At 35.9% G+C, this 20,167-nt stretch overlaps 2 protein-coding genes across 3 annotated transcripts in view; one reads left to right on the top strand and one right to left on the bottom strand.

The window, feature by feature from the left end:
• The window catches only part of gpr158b (G protein-coupled receptor 158b), a 41,882-nt gene extending 35,692 nt beyond the window's left edge, over positions 1-6,190 (bottom strand). Inside the window, exon 1 of the mRNA XM_073858287.1 lies at positions 5,697-6,190. Within this exon, the coding sequence (XP_073714388.1) occupies positions 5,697-6,190 (494 nt within the window). The remainder of the gene's footprint in view (positions 1-5,696) is intronic.
• Positions 6,056-18,305, top strand: prtfdc1b (phosphoribosyl transferase domain containing 1b). Of its 2 annotated transcripts, none has more exons than XM_073854707.1 (9): positions 6,056-6,568; positions 9,944-10,050; positions 10,801-10,984; positions 12,656-12,721; positions 13,543-13,560; positions 14,418-14,500; positions 14,688-14,734; positions 15,864-15,940; positions 17,608-18,305. In XM_073854707.1, exons 1-9 carry the CDS (start codon positions 6,344-6,346, stop codon positions 17,653-17,655), a joined length of 855 nt encoding a protein of 284 aa, XP_073710808.1. In that variant the 5' UTR covers positions 6,056-6,343; the 3' UTR covers positions 17,656-18,305. The 2 variants fall into 2 exon arrangements, with proteins under 2 accessions (XP_073710808.1, XP_055059000.2); XM_055203025.2 differs by having other exon boundaries at positions 6,059-6,430.
• The last annotated feature ends 1,862 nt before the right edge of the window (positions 18,306-20,167 follow it).

The following is a 20,167-nucleotide window of genomic DNA, read 5'->3' as shown; positions in this document are numbered from 1 at the left end:
TGTCAAACGCTGCTGGTTGTTGATGTAAGATGTAAATGTAAGCATTCTCACACAATCTAACTAGAAGGTGGAAATCCAGCACTCTGCTTCATTATGGTAAAATGTGAGATGTTGCCATCAGCCTCTTTCTCCAGATAGCAGTCCATTAGTGGGGTTCTTCTTTCATTGTCCCATAAGGCATGTTATCTGAGACCTGAGAGCCATGCTGTTTCGTATTGACTCAATGTTCTTTCACACATTCTGCTATCGAGTTGGGTATGTCATGGAATCTTTTATTATGGAACAGTTTAGCTGTACATTAAATTGTAATATATTTATTACATTTCTGTGGGTTTTATAATTAAGAACTTTATTAGTGTACATAATCTTAACTCAATGCATTGTTGTAACTAAATATTTTTATTTCCTGATGCTCAAAAGCATGAGGGGTTATAGGTCTTTAACAGGTGGTCCGGAGACCTTTGGGGGTCCTCCAAATAATGTTTGGATGCAACATATATATACTGTATATTTTTAGAGTAGTTAATAATATTTAAAATTAAAATGAGGATCATAACGTTTTAACATAATAAAATATGTTCATTTAAATTAAAATGTTATGTAGTATGCCAAATATAATTTTTTTAAATGTGTGTGAACCATTACTATGATAACAAAGTATGTATTATAAATAATAATAAATACATTTATATGTCCCTGATCCTCCTTTCTAAGGGGGTGTGCACACCAAAGCTTTTAAACGCGTCTGAAAACGCCAGGCGAACGCCGACTGCCAGCTTTTTTTAATCTGACTGCCAGCTTTCTTCAGCTGAGCGTTTGGTTGCATTGATAATTCTGCTTTGTTTATCAGTCGTTTTAAGATGCACCAGTTGGTTGTTGTGATAGTTGTCCCGCCCCACCTCCACTGTGATTGGACGGCCATGTGAGAACTGACATTGACTGAGCTTTTCACATAATGTTGAATCTTTTTCAACTCTCGGCACTTTCAGCACGGAAAAAAATGCCAGCTGCTAGCTTTTTTGAAAAACGGAGCACTTCTATTTAAAACAATTGAAAACATATAACGGCCGCTGGCATAAAAAGGTTGGTGTGCACACCCCCTAAGGGGTCCTTGGCCTGAAAAAGGTTAAAGACCTCTGCTTTAGACTGTATAGAGCAGGGGTCTTTAGCCTTTTTGTGAGCAAGGGCTACCACAATGGATAAAACAATCTGGAGGGCTACTTTTTTGATATAGTCTACTTTTTTCTTGTATTATTTTCTTTCATTTTACTTGTTGATATGTTTTATCATTGTTTAAAATGTTAAGATGCATGAAAGAAGCCATGCTAAAATAAAAAATGTAATGAATAAATATCGGAGACCACTGGTGTAAAACATGTGCGCATAATCTTTTCATAGCAGGATAAATGTTTTTTCTTCTAAGGTGTCTGTTTTGAGAAGTAGCCTATTTGTCTTTTGGCATCTACAGACTATAAAAAAATTCTGTAGAAATGTAAATGTTATTGCAGCTGGGTTGCCGGTAATTTACTGTAGATTTACATTTATGTTATTTACTGGCAAGAGTTTGTTCAAAGTTAAATAAATTTTAAATATTATAAATCATTACAGAATAAAACTATACAATAACAGCCTCATGCAAAGCCTTCTGGGAACCAGAAATCATCATCAACCTTTTTCTGTTTTTTGCTTCAGATTTTGTTTCCCAAAATGTTTTGCTTGATGCTGTTTTTTAGTTTTACTCTGTAAAAACAAAGACTTGTAAATGTTAAATGTTCATTTAACTTTGAACAAAATGTTGCCAGTAAATAACATAAATTTAAATCTACGGTAAGTTACCGGCAACTCAGGTACAATTTCTACAGATATTTTTACAGTGCAGACTGACATGCAAATCAATGCATTGATTGTATATAGAAAGTTGTTTCTTTCCACTATTATTATTATTATTTCAGGTGTATTGTATAAGAAGTGTAAACCCTGCTTTGTTTTAAATACTGGCTCTGCTGCACTATCAAAGCATTTATTTATTAAAGCACTCTGGACAACCAATGGCATGAATTTGAAATGGGGCTGTCCGAAAACAATGGCGGATAACTTGACATAATATCATGTGTTTGTCATATATTTTCTATGTTACACATAAACAAATTAATTTTTGTTTAAAGGGACAATGAGTAGGGTTAACCCCCATCTAAGTGGTGAAATTGTATTTTGCATTCAAACGAATAGTGCTCTCTAGCGCCTCGCTTTTCCAAGGTAGCCGTTATGTACTCACTGATCTCCTTGTCCGTTTCAGCTAGTTCACGTGTTCTGAACGCGTGGTAGGTAGGCTAGTACTTTTTGTCCCCATCTGCTATTTATAGTTTATCAGTATGACGGAACGACATGAAAGCCTCCTTGGACTTACTCGTTCAATGTAAGTAAGTAAAGGTAGGAAATTCTAAATTACAAAGAAAAGTCAGATCACTGGCAGAGGTCATTTGACACCAACGAGGACATATTTATGTATATAAAGACATTGATTTTGATTAATAAAACACTTAAAACCCTACTTACTGTGCCTTTAAGCACTTTCATTTAACGATTCATGGAAATTTCCAAATAAGCAACCAAACTTTTATTGACCAATAGAATGTAAAGCAATGTGAATACCAACTTCTTGACTTCTAAGGCTTAGACTTCAAGGAGTAAATTACACGTTTTCTACTGGGGTTTCTATTCATTTGGTGCTGTTATCTGAGACATTTGGGAAATAATACTGTTTGTAATTCACATGGGCGAGCACATCATTTCTCTCTCCTCAGTTCTACCCGTTTCATTATCAAATCCAGTGCAGGCACACAAGGCAAAAGCAATCTGTCTTCAGAGAGGAAACACAGACACCTGCAGATAGTTGAAGCTGCCAGAAATCACTCTAATCTTCAGGCAAAGAAAATGGAGCGTGAACAGGGAAGAGAGCGAGACGAGAAGAGAGAGAGAGAGTGACAAGTGAGAAATATCTGGCTGAGTGTGCTGTTCTTAAAGTTGAGGGATGTTAACAAGATATTTACAACCCTGTCCTCCAAAATCAGGTTTTCCTCAAACTTTTTATAATGTGTAGATGAGCGGAAAGATAAACATTTTACATCACAGGGATAAAACTAATGTACAATAAAAAAAATAAAAATAGCAATCATAGGATTCCACAGCAAAACACCATGAAAAAACGACCTATAAACTATAAAATTACTCGCTAACTATTATATGCCAACATGATCTCACAAAGTTCCGTGGGATAGTCACGGAATTTTGTGCTAATTTTTCCGTGGCATTCTCACGGATCTCCGCATTTTTCCGTGGCCCTGCTACGGACTGCCTTTTTCGTGGCATTCTCACGGATTGGTTACTCAACTGCTTTTTCCTATTTTCAAACCATTTTCGCTTCGGTTTAGGGTTAGATTTGGTGTTTGCGTTAGTATGTCACTTTCACTATTGGTTTATACTATTTTTTCTGATTTATTCTTTTATATTTTCTAAACTTTAAACAATTGTCGCCTGGCATTGGGGTTAGAGTTGGGTTTGGGTAGGGATGTAATTTCATGTAAATCTAACCCTAAACCGAAGCAAAAATGGTAAGAAAATAGGACAAAACAGTTGAGTAACCAATCCGTGAGAATGCCACGAAAAAGGCAGTCTGTAGCAGGGCCACGGAAAAATGCGGAGATCCGTGAGAATGCCACGGAAAACTTAGCACAAAATTCCGTGACTATGCTTATGATTACACACCTATTATGAAATTATTTTGCATTTCAAAGCATCAAAAGCCATTCCTAAATTTTAATGCATGCATGGTTCTCAAAATGTGTTAAACACCCAAAATTAACATCTTTTGGTGCATTTGAATGTAAATAAACTTCAACTTCTTAAAATGAAAAGACCATTTTAAATAATTTTTACCAGGTGCATCATAAATCTAGCTATGAGAGAAATTTGTTTAAGTAAGACCAACTGTCTGGTAGCACACTGAAATGTCCATCACTGAAGCATAATGATTTATACAAAAGAACATTTAATAAAAAAACTATTAACCTTTAAAGAGGAATGTGGCCAGATATCACTGTTTGGTGTCATTGCATGAGTCAGATGTGGTAGAAAACCCCATTCAGCTGTAATATCAAAATCCAAAGGTTGCAGACAACACAAACACTCAAGTCAAGTGCACTATAGTATTCACTAACCACATGTTCAATTCAAGTGCAACGATACCCCAAAGCTCAAGATTAGCCGGGCAGCCAGCAGCTCTAAAAAATTTATTTATAGTTTGGTTGATTTTGAATTTACTTGGAGCAAGATTTGTGAACTGATGTGTGGAGGTGAAATAGCAAGGGGAGTGAAGCTCAACAACCTAAATTTGCTTGAGAGTTACATTTCATATTGACTTAGAGCAAATCAATAAAAAACAGCATACAATAGGAATTCCTAACAAAACATAGAGCTTCCGCGACCCTTATCCTGTTGCTATCTCGTGTAATTCATCAAATTAAAACCTGAATCATTTTTTTCCCTTAGTTATTTTAAATTTTGCGTTTTTAAATCATTTAAAATAATTTTTTTTACTTATTTATGCTATTTTAATGCATCAATTTTTAAAGTAACAAAAAAGTTGTCACATGTCCTGCGCATTGTGTTTGGGGGAGAGGCCAGTTGAATCTGAATATTAAAGGGATAGTTCACCCAAAAATGAAAATTCTGTCATGATTTACTCATTCATATGTTGTTACAAACCTGTATAAATATCTTTGTTTTGATGAACACGAAGGGAGATATTTTAAAGCAACACTAAAGAGTTTTTGCTCTTTGCTCCCCCTAAAGGTTGGAAGCAGAATTTTCCATTACCACTGTCGTAAATACTGCAGCAAAGCTGGCTCTGTTTGGATTGTAGGTCTGCCGTAAAGCAAGTTTTTGTAGTTTTCACTCGAACTACAGGACCGCGACTCGACGATTGGAATCTTCTTTAGTGCGGTTTTGGCCGATAGAGGGCTGCAAAGCGAATGTGAAAGTGCCGTTCACCCTGTTTAGAGTGGATGAATGACTGAAACTTTTTTGGGAACGTTATTTTTAAGGTAAAAAAACTATTTTTAAAGTGTTTTAAAGTGTTGCTTTAAGGAATAATCAAATCAAACCGTTCAAGCTCCATTCACTTCCATAGTATTATTTTTTCCTTCTTTGGAAGTGGGGCTCACGAACGAACATTCCTCAAAATATCTTTCTTCGTATTAATCAGAACAAAAAATGTTTTAAAGAAATTTGTAACAACATGAGAGTGAGTAAATGATGACAGAATTTTTATTTTTGGGTGAACTATCCTTTTTAATTTTATTCGCCGAGGAAATTCGTATTTACAGTTTTATTTAGTGTTAGTATCATTTTGCGTATCATTCAATGTTTAATGTAAATCCATAGGGGATTTTTGATGTGATTTTGAAAGTTAGGTCTGTTTTGTGTAAAGTGAATTTTAAAATTGAGTTTGCAATAAACATGGTTTTACGTGGTTGGATCTGCTCTCTGTCATTATAATTAGACGTCTAGCTGAAATAACATGTTCAACTTATTACTAAATAGATTCACCATAAAAATATATTTTAAGTGCTGGTGAAACAGATGATGTTCCCATGAGCTCCAAAACCATCAGACACTTATAAATTTCATTGCCTTACCTAAACTCTGGCGCTGTGTTATTCTTCAAGCCATAAAAACCTGCAGACAGTGTCAACAGCCAGTGTGGCACAAAACTGCCATGTTCACACTCCAGATAGGGCGCAGACCATTTCACATGACTTCTGTCCAAAACATATCCGCCCTGTGATACCAAAAGCCCTCTACTTTTGAGAAAGTGGGCTCCCTTTCGGTCCCTAAACTCGTTGTACCACTCGGACTCAGATGTCCTGTTTTTAAGTCGATGGTGCGCGCTGCCGGAGAGATCCTGAAGCACGATTTGGTTCTCGGCTCTGGTCGCCTGTAGAAATAACTGCGGACCGTGCGCCTCTGGAGACGCCGTGTGAAAGGTGACCACTGCCCGATGGATTTTGGGATTCCCTTCCAACATACTCCTCACCAGCGCATGGTACCACTGGATGTCCCTCTTGATATGTTGCTCCCTGGACGTGTTGGCGTGGAGAAGCATGTTTAGGAAGTTGGTGGCGTGCGCCATGGTGTCGAGGATGCTTTGAAAGGATGAGAGATCAGCACCCGCGCGGAGACTCCTCAGCTCATATCGTCTGGAGCAGTTGACATTTTTGAGAGTGCTCGAGTCGCCCGTGTGCAGAAACGCGGTGACGACCCGCGGAAGATCCTCTTCGATCTTATGCGCCACCACGGTTCGCTCGGTGATGGAGGGGTTGTTGGAGATGGTCGGGTGGTGGTGCGGCGTGTCTTTAGTATGAGGCGTGCTGTAAACAGGATATTTCGCCTTGATTTCAGTGATTTCTTTGTCGCTCTCCGACCATTCCACGTAGCCATAATTCGATCCCTTCGCGATACCCAATTGCAGAAGAAGGCACAGCAGGAATGCGTCCATACCTCGACGCCAGTAAGCACGATTAATAACATAAACCATTGAGATCCACTTCATAAGTGCAAGCGTTGGTAGAGGTGTAATCCTAAAAGTTGCTGAACTCAAGATCAGTACGAGATCTACAGCTGTAGATCACTGGCGTACTGTGGCACCCTGCACCTAACACGATAAACATGTCTTGATGTTATTGTCAAGTCGGGTTACTCATAGTCCTTAAATAGCATTGCCGCTTTCTCTCACGAATACAGTTTTGAGAGCGAAATCAAGGGTTTCACTTTACACTATTTGTTTCTCCAGGTTGCAGCATTGTTCAATAGTCCCTTCACTCAGTAAGGAATGCTTAAAGCGTGCGGGGGACCGATTCTTTCAAAAGCCTATTTTCCCTCATTACTGTATTCGAGACTTGTGTATGGCCATTTCTCCTGTCAATCTTGTGCATTTGGGTGGGGTGAAGAGAGATGAGTGGAGCTGTCCAGTGCTGAAAACACAAGGGATGGTTGTCCGGTGTGTTCTCACTATAATCTATTTTCTTTTATTAGGCGGCTCGTTAAAATGCTTGATTCTGATTGGCCAGGCGCGACATTTGCAATAACACACGGTAGTTTAATATTGCACCAAAATGAAATATAAATGTCTGTTAATAGCATATACGACAATATATTTACAAACGATTAGCGTTTTCGTGACATTTGAAAATAAACGGGTTTTCCTCGCTGAAGGTCTGCATTTGTTAAAAGTGAGCTCATAACATATTTAAAATCAATATGTTCCTATCAGGTAAATAGGCGGGATTAGATATAAATGGGGTTATATAATAGCATGCAAATATATATAGCAAAATATAAGGTAACTGAACTTTTGTTTGTGTGGGTTTGTTACATAAAATAAAACACATTTTAAGGCAAAACATGATGCATTTTACAAATATAAGAAAAATAGACTAATTATGGACTGAAAAATCCAGCTAAGACCAGCATCAGCTGGTGAGTGGTTTTAGCTGGTCTCCCAACTTGGTTTTAGCTGGTATTGCTGGTGTAGCAAGCTGGTCTAGCTGTGTTTTGGTCACAGGCTCGAAGGCGAAAAGCTGAGCCACCAGCTTGGCCAGCTTTGCCGGGCTGGGAGGACCAGCTTGGGCCGGCTGCTGCCAGGTAGACCAGCTGGAACCAGCTACCAGTTGGTCTTTGCTGGATTTTTCAGTATAGGGGAAACATATAATTTTGTCAAGAAGATCATTCAAGAACCTTTCACAGGTGTTTTCTACATTTTTACAGGTTTACTGTGTTTTCTAAATACAGTAGCATAGGAATGACTTATTTATTTCAAATTCATACAAGTACTTAAAGGCGGGGTGCATGATTTCTGAAAAACACTTTTGAAAAGGTAGTCGGGCCGAGTACCAAAACACACTTGTAGCCAATCAGCAGTAGGGGGCAAGTCAACTAACCCAGTGGTTCCCAAACTTTTTCAGCGTGCGGCCCCCCTTGTGTACGGTGCATTCCTTCGCAGCCCCCCAAAGAAAATTTGTGACAAAAACTGTTCTAAAACTCAACATTTTAATACATAAATTATACAAAAAAGTCGTGCTTTTGGTTAGTAGCCTTATTTTTTTTTAGGTTTAATTACACAGAAATCATGATAAATTAATGTATTTCATAAAATGTCATAAAACTGGGGCCCCCCTGGCACCATCTCGCAGCCCCCAGTTTGAAAACCATTGAACTAACCGACATTGTTGCCTTGGGTTGTGGATGTGTGGAGCGGGTCTATCAAAAGAAGGTCCAGATTTTATTGGGATGGGGGCGTGTTTGTTTAGGTGGTTTAAACATTGGCTTTCAGAGATCATGCACCCCGCCTTTAAATTTGCTTACAGTTTTATTTTTTGTTACATTTTTTTTTAAATGCATACCATTATGATCCAGGGATCAGCTGAGTTTGATACTCTTTTCCTACACAAGCCTTTCAAAAATAAAGCAATCGATGTTACTCTTTTTTATATTTAGATAGATGGATGATGGATGGATTTATGGATCAATGTATGGATGGACGGACATACAGAAACACAAACCAGGGCTCAGTTGAAGTTGTCAGGGTTTAGCACAGTCTTCAGCAGTGGATTGTAGAAGGATCTCACTTGACAGCTAAAAATAGCACAGTAGTTTTCCTATCATCCATGGAAACAGAAGCCTTTCTCACTTAGAGCCGGTCGCTGTGGCCCATTTAATTTTAGACACGTCAATAACATGAAAAGTTAATTTCTATTGTGGAATTTCTATTGAGTCACTCTCAAATCAAACGGAAGTACAAAATCTTCCTGGGGGGTATCCCTCCAGGAAGTAACCCTTAATTTTAGTAAAAAGAAATCATTACAAGTTGGGGTCAACATATACGTTGAAAATTGAGCTCAAGTGGTAGTACATTGTGTAAGCAATGCAAATGTTATAGGTTTGATCCACAGGGAACACACATAGGACACCAATTAAATAAATATATATTGAATGTACCGTAAGTCACTTCTGCCAAATGTGTACGCCTAAATGTAAAATCTTTTGCTTTCAAGAGAATCGCAGCATATTTTTTGTGTGTAAGCAAGCCACCCGTTCTTCCACTCTAGAAACCCATGTCAAGGACGCAGACCCCGCGATAAGGTGTGATGTAGAGCTTCAATGGGTCAAATAAAAAGATGACCCAAACCAAACACACAGGGCTTTGTAATATGATAGTGTTAAGAATGGGAAATAGGCCTACACTTTAAAATTACTTCGATTAATTTGTCAAAAGTATAAGTTAAACATTTCTTTCTAACACAGGGCTTTTCCAATTTCTAGATCATTTACCTAACCCAGATTTCATCAATTTTATCATATACCGTTCCACCACTAGGAGGTGTGTTCGGCGTCATATGGCGCTGCAAAGTACTGCGAGAGCGCAGCTTTCGAATCGCTCTCGCGGTACTTTGATGTCATATAATGAGCGGTTTGCGCAGCGCCTTATGGAGTCGAAACGCCCAGAGCCTACTGGTGACGTCATTACGAGTTTCGTCATCAACTCTACTCCACCAATGTGGACGCGAGCGGAGTTTAATTCATTTGGTAGCTTGGTAAACGCTTTGGTAGCAACATGGCAGTATCGAAAAGCAAACAAACAGACATGCGTGAGGCATCGAGGTGAGGAAACAAAATTATAAAAATCGATCCGACTCGCAGGAGAACATTGTTCATAAAGTTGCATTCGTTTTAAACGAGCTAAATTTTGCCGGTTTAAATGTACGACAAACTTTGGAAGTGCACGACCACGTTGAAGTTAGCACTGCAGCAACTACTTTAGTTTAAATGGAAATTAGTTGTCAAGAAATGCCTATGTGTATCATCTCTGCTCAACTTTGCTTTACAGATCCGAGACGACTGGCCTGGATACGCTTTGGATCTTTTCACATATCCCAAACATTACTCGGAGGATCTGGAGTGCGTATACATTCCGCATGGCGTTATCATGGATAGGTAAATTCTTGTGACGTCATTCGCATATGATGATGATGACGTCGTCAGTGCCACCACCAGCATGCAGCACACTTGGTTATCATGTTTTTTATTTGGGTTAAACTGATATTATTCGGTCAAATAAAGAAAATAATGCTCAAAAAAAGTAAAATGTGTGCTAGTTATTGTAACTGGTAAACAAAATCATTTGAACTTTAGTCCAGTGGTTCTCAAACTTTTTCAGCGTGCGGCCCCCCTTGTATATGGTGCGTTCCTTCGCGGCCACCCCAATTTTTTTTATAACAAATTTGTTCTAAAACGTAAAATTTAATAAGACAAAACATATTAAAGTATACAAAGTAGTGCTGTTGGTTAGTAGCCTTATTTTTTTTTTAGGTTTAATTACACAGAATTCATGATAAATTAATGTGTTTTATGAAATGTCATAAAACTGAGGCCCCTCTGGCACCATCTCCCGGCCCCCAGTTTGAGATCCACTGCTTTAGTCAATTAAACACATTCTAGATTAATATTTATTGCACAGTCAGTATTTTCTAGAGTTTTCCAAGGTAAATGGAGATGAACGGTTATATAAATGTTAATAATGCTACAATCATCACTGGCTTTGAATTATTTATTTTTTTAATACCCCATGTGTCTGCATTTTTAGATTCTCTGAACTGCCTTTTTGCAATTTAACTCTGCTTTTTTACATTGTTATTTAATTGTTAAGCAAATAATAATGTTTGTAAGTGTTATGGGGTTTTGCAGGATAGAGAGACTGGCGAGAAACATCATGGATGATCTTGGTGATCATGACATCGTGGTGCTGTGTGTGTTAAAGGGCGGCTATCAGTTCTGTGCTGACCTTGTGGAACGCATTAAAGTCCTGTGCTGTAACTCCAGCAAGACTCTTCCCATGAGAGTGGACTTCATACGTCTGAAAAGCTACCTGGTAAGCACACGGGCGATTTTATGTTGGAGTTCACTGACATGGCACTTACTGTTTTGCTATTTTTATTTATTTTTATTACTAAATTTCATCATTTATGGTTTGCCCTTTTACATTATTTTGAATACTGGGCCACTTGAACATGTTTATAGCAGCATAATCAGAACCGTCATACTAAAATAGCGTCAAACTTGCTTAGATCATGTGATGAATCACATATTTATTTTCACAGATGGACATTTGTTTATGATCATCTACGCATGCTGTTATGGTCATAATGAATCCTCATGTTGTTGTAAACCTATTTGAGTTTCTTTATTTAACACTATTTAACATATAATATAATATAATATATAAATAATATAATATAATATATAAATATATATATATGATCATGCCCGCATGCTGTTATGGTCATAATGAATCCTCATGTTGTTGTAAACCTATTTGAGTTTCTTTATTTAACACAAAAGATATATATATATATTTTTTTTATTATTATTATTATTATTATTATTATTATATATTTTTTTAACAATTTGTTTATTGATATTTAACAAATTATCCCAGTATATTTAAAAAATATTTTAAATGAAATAGTTAGATCTCTTTTAACATAATAACAATAAATAACATGACACTAAAGGAAAGACACTAATGAACATTAAATTAAAAGAAGAAAAAATAATACAATTAAATAAAAAATGGTAATAAAAAAAGGCACGGGTCAATTCAGATATCAAACCTGAAGAGTTGAAAGTAGTTGAAAATAGTCAACCAGGAAGCAAATATAAAAAGGGGTAAAACAGTAATTGGCTAAATGATTACTAATATAATGTGGGAGTTTGAGATAAAGGATATAAAGGGTTTCCAAATATCCTCAAAAAGGGAAAATTTACCTTTTAGAATATATGTAATCTTTTCCATTGACAAACAAAAAAAACATATTATTAAACCACTGTACAACAGATGCAACAACCTTTCCACTTTTTTCCAGTACATACAAGAGAAGATATTTACATTAAATGATGTTAAGCACACAGCTGCCAATACCCATTCACTTCCATAGTATTTTTATAGTTTTCCTATTATGGAAGTCATTGGGTAACGGCAACTGTCTGATTACCATCAATTATCAAAATATCTTCTTTTGTGTCCTGTTTACAAAACCAGGACTACAAAACCGAAATGGGTTAAAAATGCTGTATCATGTTGGTTTAACCTGAATAAACTGTGTGCTGGATTCACTACTTCACACAACCGTTAGTGTATTATGTGTTGACTGCAGTGCATGTTTAGGGCAACAGATGGCATCATTACTTCATATTTATCAAGTCTGGGTTCTTCCCCATGCTTTAAAATTGCAAGTCAATTGAGGAGAAATTATATAAAGATGGTTTAAAGAGAGGTCACAGTTTTGTCAATAGTCTTATGATTCATAGCATTTCTGAAATATTTAAACTAACGCCTCGAAATAAGGTTGATAAACACAGTTTGGTCTAGGAAAGCTTGAATTTATTGTATTCTTATAGAACTTTGTCTGGAAAAAAGTTATTACAGGTTTGGGCAATGTACAGGACTGAAATACTGCCAATACTACTGCAATAAATCTGTTATTATTATTAATAATAATATTATTATTATTTAAAATGTTTTATTTTAATTACAAACCAGAATGATCAGTCAACTGAAGATCTCCATATAGTAGGAGCAGAGAATCTGTCTGCGCTGAGTGGAAAGGTAAAAACATTCTTGATCTTTTTTTATCAAGCAGTAATTTAGCAAAAAATGCCTGTATTTTTCAGTCGATCTTTTATTTTTTTCTTGTTGCCGATATGTTGATATGGCAGAGGAAATTAAACTTTTCTGCTGAGCTTTTTGTTTATGTCACAATGTTGAATTAATGGAGTTTGCACAAAAATGTTAATATATTTTCAATTAATTTAGAGGCCTACCGACAGCAATAAACAAATTTTACCCTCTCATGGTTTGTTTTTCATTAAAATATGTCACACCATTATAACCCAAGTAAGCTAAAATCAAATCTAGTTTATAAATGAATCCCACAAAACATGTCCAAGATGCGTTTTACCACATCACAAATGTTTTTTCATAAAGAAAATTATGCCTTTATTTAGGACCACTAGGATTTTAAGCATTGCAACATTTCATTGCCATTCATCTTATTTTCCCCTAAATTCTTATTTAATGCATCATTGTTTCTCTATTACTATTTCAGCAAAAATGTGACTACGAGTATTGCAGGGATGTGATTTGTTATCATAAACATGTCTCAATGAAAAATTTTATGATCTTAAAAAAACATTTATTTCATTTATTGAACAAAATAACATTTCAGGTTTTTTTGCACATGATTTGGGAACCTCAGACATGAATCATGATCTTCTGACATGTTTCATGAGATTTTCCTGCATAACATTATGAGTGCCCTACTTCTGAATCTGTGTGCGTCTGTGTTATATAATGAATGTTGTGATGTTTATACACTCAAAGCATTTATAGTCACTCATATTTTGTCTTTCTCTTTACATGTACTGAAGAATGTCCTTATTGTGGAGGTAACGTCTGTCTGTCTGGATGAACTCACAATTCTCTCTCTCCTCTTTATTTCCTTACAAAGAAATAGTCTTTGTAGGCCTTTTGCATGTCTTCTTACTGCTTTATTCATTTAATACGATTGAGCATTTTAAAGGTCAGTCATGCATGTACTATTTTATGCTCTCATTTGTCTATAAAAAGGTTTAATCAGTGTTTTGGGTGATTTGGAATTTTTTTTTGTTATACATATTTATACAACCTAAAACAGAATGACCAACTATTTTTATCTGTTATCTATTTATCTTTTTAATTATATTAATATACATTTACATTGTAATTATGAATGTATTTTGTCTAAAAGTACATAGTTCATTGAATCTTCTCGTATAACATTATATTATATCACATTATATTATATTATCTTATATTATATATTACCATGGGCTTGTTGAATGCTTTATTCTGATTGGTTGAGAAATGTTCCACGGGTGTTGATTATTTTACTGTAAAACGCACACCTAACCTGTTAAATGTCTTAAAAGAACCACCAGATCAATGTTTGTGGTAACTATGGTATAAGCCACGCTTGCTAATATAATGTAATATGATATAAATAAAGAATTATTGACTCCTGTCCATTAAATGACCTATTTTCAAATAATTAAACCTCCCATTATCAATTATTCCTTTCTTAAATCATATTGTGTCATATTACATTATATAAGGTATAGCTACATTAAAAACTCTTCTTAAATCATATTGTGTCATATTACATTATATAAGGTATAGCTACATTAAAAACTCAAATGATCTTTGCTGATTTTTTGTTGTATTACTTCTGTTGTCTGTAATGGTCTGAGTTTCTTCATTCCCAAAGGCCATTGTGGACACTGGAAAGACCATGAAGACTTTGCTAGATCACGTTAAAGCCTTCAGGCCCAAGATGATAAAAGTAGCAAGGTGAGTTTATGGACTGAAGCTAAACAGAAACAAAAGATTACTGCATACCTGAACCACATTCTCATATAGTCACCCATTTACTTTGACAATACAGCTGGAGTGTGTTTGTTTGTGTGTATAAATGCTTGTATGCATGCTTGTTTGTGTGGATATTTATAATATCTGCAAATAATTTTGTTTGTTGCAGTTTGCTGGTGAAGAGGGTGCCCTGTGGGACAGGTTACGTGCCAGACTGTAAGTAATACTTATTTAAAGAGGGCCATGGCACAAGACTTTTTTAAGATGTAAAATAAATCTTTGGTGTCCACAGAGCACATATGTGAAGTTTTACCTCAAAATACCATATAAATAAGTTATTATAGCATGTTAAAATTGCCACTTTGTAGGTGTGTGTAAAAATGTGCTGTTTGGGGTGTGTCCTTTAAAATGCAAATGAGCTGATGAAATTCAAACACTGATCACAATGATGGTGGTTTGTTGCAATTAAAACTTAATTTTGCTTTTCTCTGCACTAAATGGCAGTGCTGTGGTTGGATATTGCAGATTAAGGGGTGGTATTATTATAATAAGAGCTCATTATGACATCATAACGAGAGCCAAATTTCAACGAACTATTTTTTCATGTGCATGTAGAGAATGGTTTACCAAAACTAAGTTACTGGGTTGATCTTTTTCACATTCTCTAGGTTGATAGAAACACTGGGGCACATAGCTCTTAAACATGGAAAAAGTCAGATTTTCATGCCATGGCCCCTTTAAGGAATAGCTTCCCCTAAAATTAAAATTTTTTTCTTCATCTCACCGTTCCTTTATGTTCTTCTACACCTGTTTGACTCCATTCTGTGGACCATATTTCATCTGGGGTCTTTTTCTCACGTAAAGCTGTCATATGGCCTCAGAGGATTTATAATAGCACATAAGTTATTTAATAGATTTTTGTCTGCTTTAGAGAGCAGCCTAGACAGTCTATCTTACATCTCGTTTGCATTCCAAAGATGAAAGAAATATCAAACAGGTTTAGAAAGACATATGGGTAGGTAAATTATGACATCGTTTGAATTTTTGGATGAATATTTTGAAGTGGTTTGCATATGATTTGCTTTTATAAGTTTATCTAATATTTCACAGAAAATCAGCACTGTTTTTGCAGACTTTAACATTTTGAAAAGATTCTTAAAGGGAATTTTTGTGATGGCTCTTAAATGATATTTTGGTGCTCCTGTATACATCAGTAGTAGAGCATTGCATTAGCAGTGCAAAAGATTATGGGTCCGAACCCAGAAATCACACATACTGTTAAAAAATGTATACCTCGTATAAAAGTGCATAAATGTAAATTTAAATGATGTGATCTATATTGCAGATGTTGGATTTGAGATTGCCAATCGTTTTGTGGTCGGTTATGCCTTGGATTACAATGAATACTTCAGAGATCTCCATGTAAGAGCCCCTTTATCAACAAATGTTCAGCGTTTAGATTTATTAAAAATGTTAACATTGTTTTTTGACACTTCTGTCAAAAAGTGTTTTAAAAGCTTATTGTGAGAGCCTCCCCTAGGAAAGATCTCCACCCATGTGTCCACATATTTCAAAGCTGAAAAGCAACAACTGGAGTGAGATCAGCATATAAAGCTGTACTGTGCTACAGAAAAATATGCATAACTTCTCTTTTAACAGTTATGTCTTTTTAAAAGGGACACTCCACTTTTTTAGAAAAATGCTAATTTTCCAGCTCCCCTAGAGTTAATTTTGATTTTTACCGTTTTGGAATCCATTCAGCTGATCTCCGGGTCTGGCGGTAACACTATTAGCATAGCTTAGCATAATCCATTGAATCTGATTAGAGCATTAGCATTGCGCAAAAAAAAAATAACCAAAGAGTTTCGATATTTTTCCTATTTAAATCTTGACTCTTCTGTAGTTACATCGTGTACTAAGACTGATGGAAAATTAAAAGTTGCGATTTTCTAGGCTGATATGGTTAGGACTATACTCTTATTCTGGCGTAATAATCAAGGACTTTGCTGCCGTAACATGGTTGCAGCAAGCGCAATGTTATTACGCACTGCCCAAAAGTAGTCCTCTGCTATTGAAAGTTACCAAGGGGACTATTTTTTGGCACTGCGTAATATAATTACACCTCCTGCAGCCATGTTACAGCAGCAAAGTCCTTAATTATTACGCCAGTTTGAGAGTATAGTACCTAGCCATATCGGCCTAGAAAATGGCAACTTTTAATTTTCCGTCGGTCTTGGTACATGATGTAACTACAGAAGAGTCAAGTTTTAAATAGGAAAAATATTGAAACTCTTTGTTTATTTATATTTTTTGCGCGATGCTAATGGTCTAATCAGATTCAATGGATTATGCTAAGCTATGCTAAAAGTGGTACCGCCAGCCAAGATTTTCAAAAAAAGTGGAGGTTCCCTTTAACTGATCTGAAATGATGTATTATTGTACCAAGCCTATTAAGTCTACCCAAACTGGGAAATGACAGCATTAGCAGTGTGAGAATTAGGAAGGAAAGTCTAGCTGCATAGTGTTCTATTTATCTCCATTTAGAGGGTTGGTTGCTAGGGGTAAGTGAGCTGTTGTGAAAAATGACACCCACTTCAGAGAACGCCCGGGGCTTTTCGACCTAATTATCTAACAATCTAGAATCTATCTATCTATCACATACATACATCACAGATGGTAGATATCCTACCTAGTGAGCTGCTAAACTAAACAGCATTGTGAGATATTGTAGTCATGTTTCTGATCTGAAAAAAGTTAAGCTGCAATATTATGCTGCTTTGTTATGTGCTTCATTTGATCAAAACCTAATCAAGAACAGGCAATTCCAGAAGGTTACTTTAATTTAAGTGTTTTGTATACTTTGCATTTATTTAATAATCCTAAAATACACTGTACCCCTTAACAACATACAAACATTATTAGAATTAGTGAGTCAAGCATAAAAGTCAGTCACTTCCATTTTAGTTGTGTTGTAGGACCCACATCTACATTATAAAGGGAGATGTGAATAGCAGATGTATTCGCCTTGATATGCATGCTGTGGTAAATGACTTATGGGGATTTTTTTCTTTCTCTCCTTTCTTTCACAGCACTTATGTGTGATCAGTGATAGTGCCAAACAAAAATATAAGGTCTGACGATGACAAACTCACCCCTTAGATCAACATATGAAATTTGACCCGGGAGGATGGAGGCTGTTCATGCATCACATACAGTATTAGCAAAGATGTTTCTCTTGGTCCAACCTCTTTGGCTGTTTGTAATTGTAAATCCTGCTTACTACTTTCTAAATACTATGCAGCAACCTAGGCACTGTTTTTAGCAAATGTAATATGAAAATGTGCATACTTTTGTTACAGTATTCTATTACAAACATAAGAGGCTATTTGTCTGTCAATCAGTCAGTCAGTTTATTGGGTGTTTTTATTACAAGGTGTGTTCAAGACTGTTACATATTTTTAACTGTTGTGTTTTACCCATCCATGTGAAGTTGTTTACGTATGCTGTCATAAATTAGGCTGGGTAATTTATAACACTTAACACATACATTATGCTACCAGCCAGTTTCTTTCAGAAACGATCAAATGTGAAATAGCTTAAAAAATGTACGAAATACTTTTATAAGCTGTGTTGTTTTGTATTCATGTTTACATTTTATAATGCATTTTATAATATTCTAACAGCATTAAAATGAAATTTCGTATTCATTGTAACATATTCATTCGTTTTCATTGTAATCTACGTCACTTTTACTTCATGTACTGAACAATACAGATGAAAGCATGTCTGTTTGTTTATGAACCATTCAATGTGGTATTATTACAAAGAGCAGCGTTCATACTTCAGTGAAAGAACTCAAACATCTCACACACACACACCTGTACACACACAAAGGAATGAAGTACAACAGAGCTGGTATGGGTGTGTGTTATGTAACAGCCTCTATTACTTATTGTTTCATCTGCCTAGTTTCTTTGTTGCTTGGTGCATTTTGTTGTGTGTTTCTGTCAGATACAATGTCACGTCTCAGGTGTGCCTGATGGGAAACTATGTAAATGTGGTTTTAAAGGTACGACGGTAATATCACATTCATATTTCTCATCATTGTCTTTAGAAAACGAAATGCATTTTTTTCAAAATTGATGTTTGCTCTTGGAATGTTATTAAACGAAGTGTTCGTCAAGACCAACTTTGCTTTGGGCTTGCCAGTGCTTTATCTAAAAGCATTGCATAGTCCTAAAGGTTGGATTAGATGAGTAGACTGACAGACAGGTAACTCATGAAAGAATGGAGACTCATAGATAAATAATTATTATTAATATTTTAATGGCACTATTTATTTCCTGATACAGTTTTGAAAAAGCAAAATGGTTAAATGCTTGTAGTAAGCTTGCTTTAACTTCCAATCCATGTTGAATAATGCCAGACATAGATAGCTTTTGGTTTAGTGCTCATAAACTTGTCCCATGCTTGACTTACTTCGCCTTATCATCCTGGAACATTTAAAGAATGTCCCTAGTGAACGAATGGACCCTGTTAAATGGTTTGATATTTCTTGGCCATTAAGCAAGCCTGTAGAGCCATCATAAGACATAATGACTCCCACAGCAGGGCTGCCTAAGTCATTAATGGGTCCCCCAGTGTGTTTAACAGTTGGCGACAGTTTAACCATGTTTGTAAGTTACAGGCATCCATTGCTTTTCTCCTAAATTGATGCCTTCCAAATGTTGGAAATAAAATCCACAATGACTCACCAGAGTTTTTTTCTAGTCTGTTGAACATATGATTTTCAGCCGGCTATTAACTTTAAAGTCAGATCAACTCAAATATGGATTTACATTGAAGGTGGGCCATATACAGTATTGGCTAGAGATATCATGAAGACTTAAGTTAACATAAAGACTTTAGGTTAACAACAACGCAGCTCATTTTGTTACAACATCCATGTTGTTAAAGGAAAACATCACTGTTTTTCAATATTTTACTATGTTCTTACCTCAACTTAGACAAATTAATAGATATCTTTTTCAACGTGTGCACTTAATCTTTGTACAGCGCGTCGTGAATGTGTTAGCATTTAGCCTAGCCCCATTCATTCCTTAGGATCCAAACAGGGATGAATTTAGAAGCCACCAAACACTTTTATGTTTCCCTATTTAAAGACACATGAGTACTTACACGAGTAAGTATGGTAGCACAAAATAAAACATGGTGATTATCTAAGCGGATAAATAATTTGAACTATATTGTATAGCGGAAGAGCACTTAGTTTGCAGCACTTCGACCTCAGCGCGCAGTAACATCATCACTACTGACTACTCCCCCTCTCTCTTAAAGGAGTTGTCCATGTTCTTAAAAGAAATCCAGATAATTTACTCACCACCATGTCATTCAAAATGTTGACGTCTTTCTTGGTTCAGTCAAGAAGAAATTATGTTTTTTGAGGAAGACATTCCGGGATTTTTCTCATTTTAATGGACCCCAACACTTAACAGTTTTGATGCAGTTTAAAATTGCAGTTTCAAAGGACTCTAAAAGATGCATATGAGAAGTTTTTCTTGCCGAAATTACAATTGTTTCGCTAGATAAAACCCTTATGCCTCGTTTGAGATCGTTTAGAGTCCTTTGAAACTGCTATTTTAAACTGCA

Source organism: Misgurnus anguillicaudatus, chromosome 2 (genome assembly GCF_027580225.2).
Source record: "Misgurnus anguillicaudatus chromosome 2, ASM2758022v2, whole genome shotgun sequence".
Taxonomy (NCBI): domain Eukaryota; kingdom Metazoa; phylum Chordata; class Actinopteri; order Cypriniformes; family Cobitidae; genus Misgurnus; species Misgurnus anguillicaudatus.
Note: the sequence above shows the minus strand (reverse complement) of the source record. Positions and strands in the feature narration are given on the sequence as shown.

What these genes read in the sequence shown, in the direction of transcription:
- prtfdc1b (XM_073854707.1), top strand. Translation starts at nt 6,344, where the DNA reads ATGCGCCACCACGGTTCGCTCGGTGATGGAGGGGTTGTTGGAGATGGT. An exon ending in GCGTCCATACCTCGACGCCA is followed by an intron (nt 6,569 to 9,943) that starts GTAAGCACGATT and finishes TTTGCTTTACAG; the next exon opens with ATCCGAGACGACTGGCCTGG. An exon ending in AAGATGATAAAAGTAGCAAG is followed by an intron (nt 14,501 to 14,687) that starts GTGAGTTTATGG and finishes TGTTTGTTGCAG; the next exon opens with TTTGCTGGTGAAGAGGGTGC.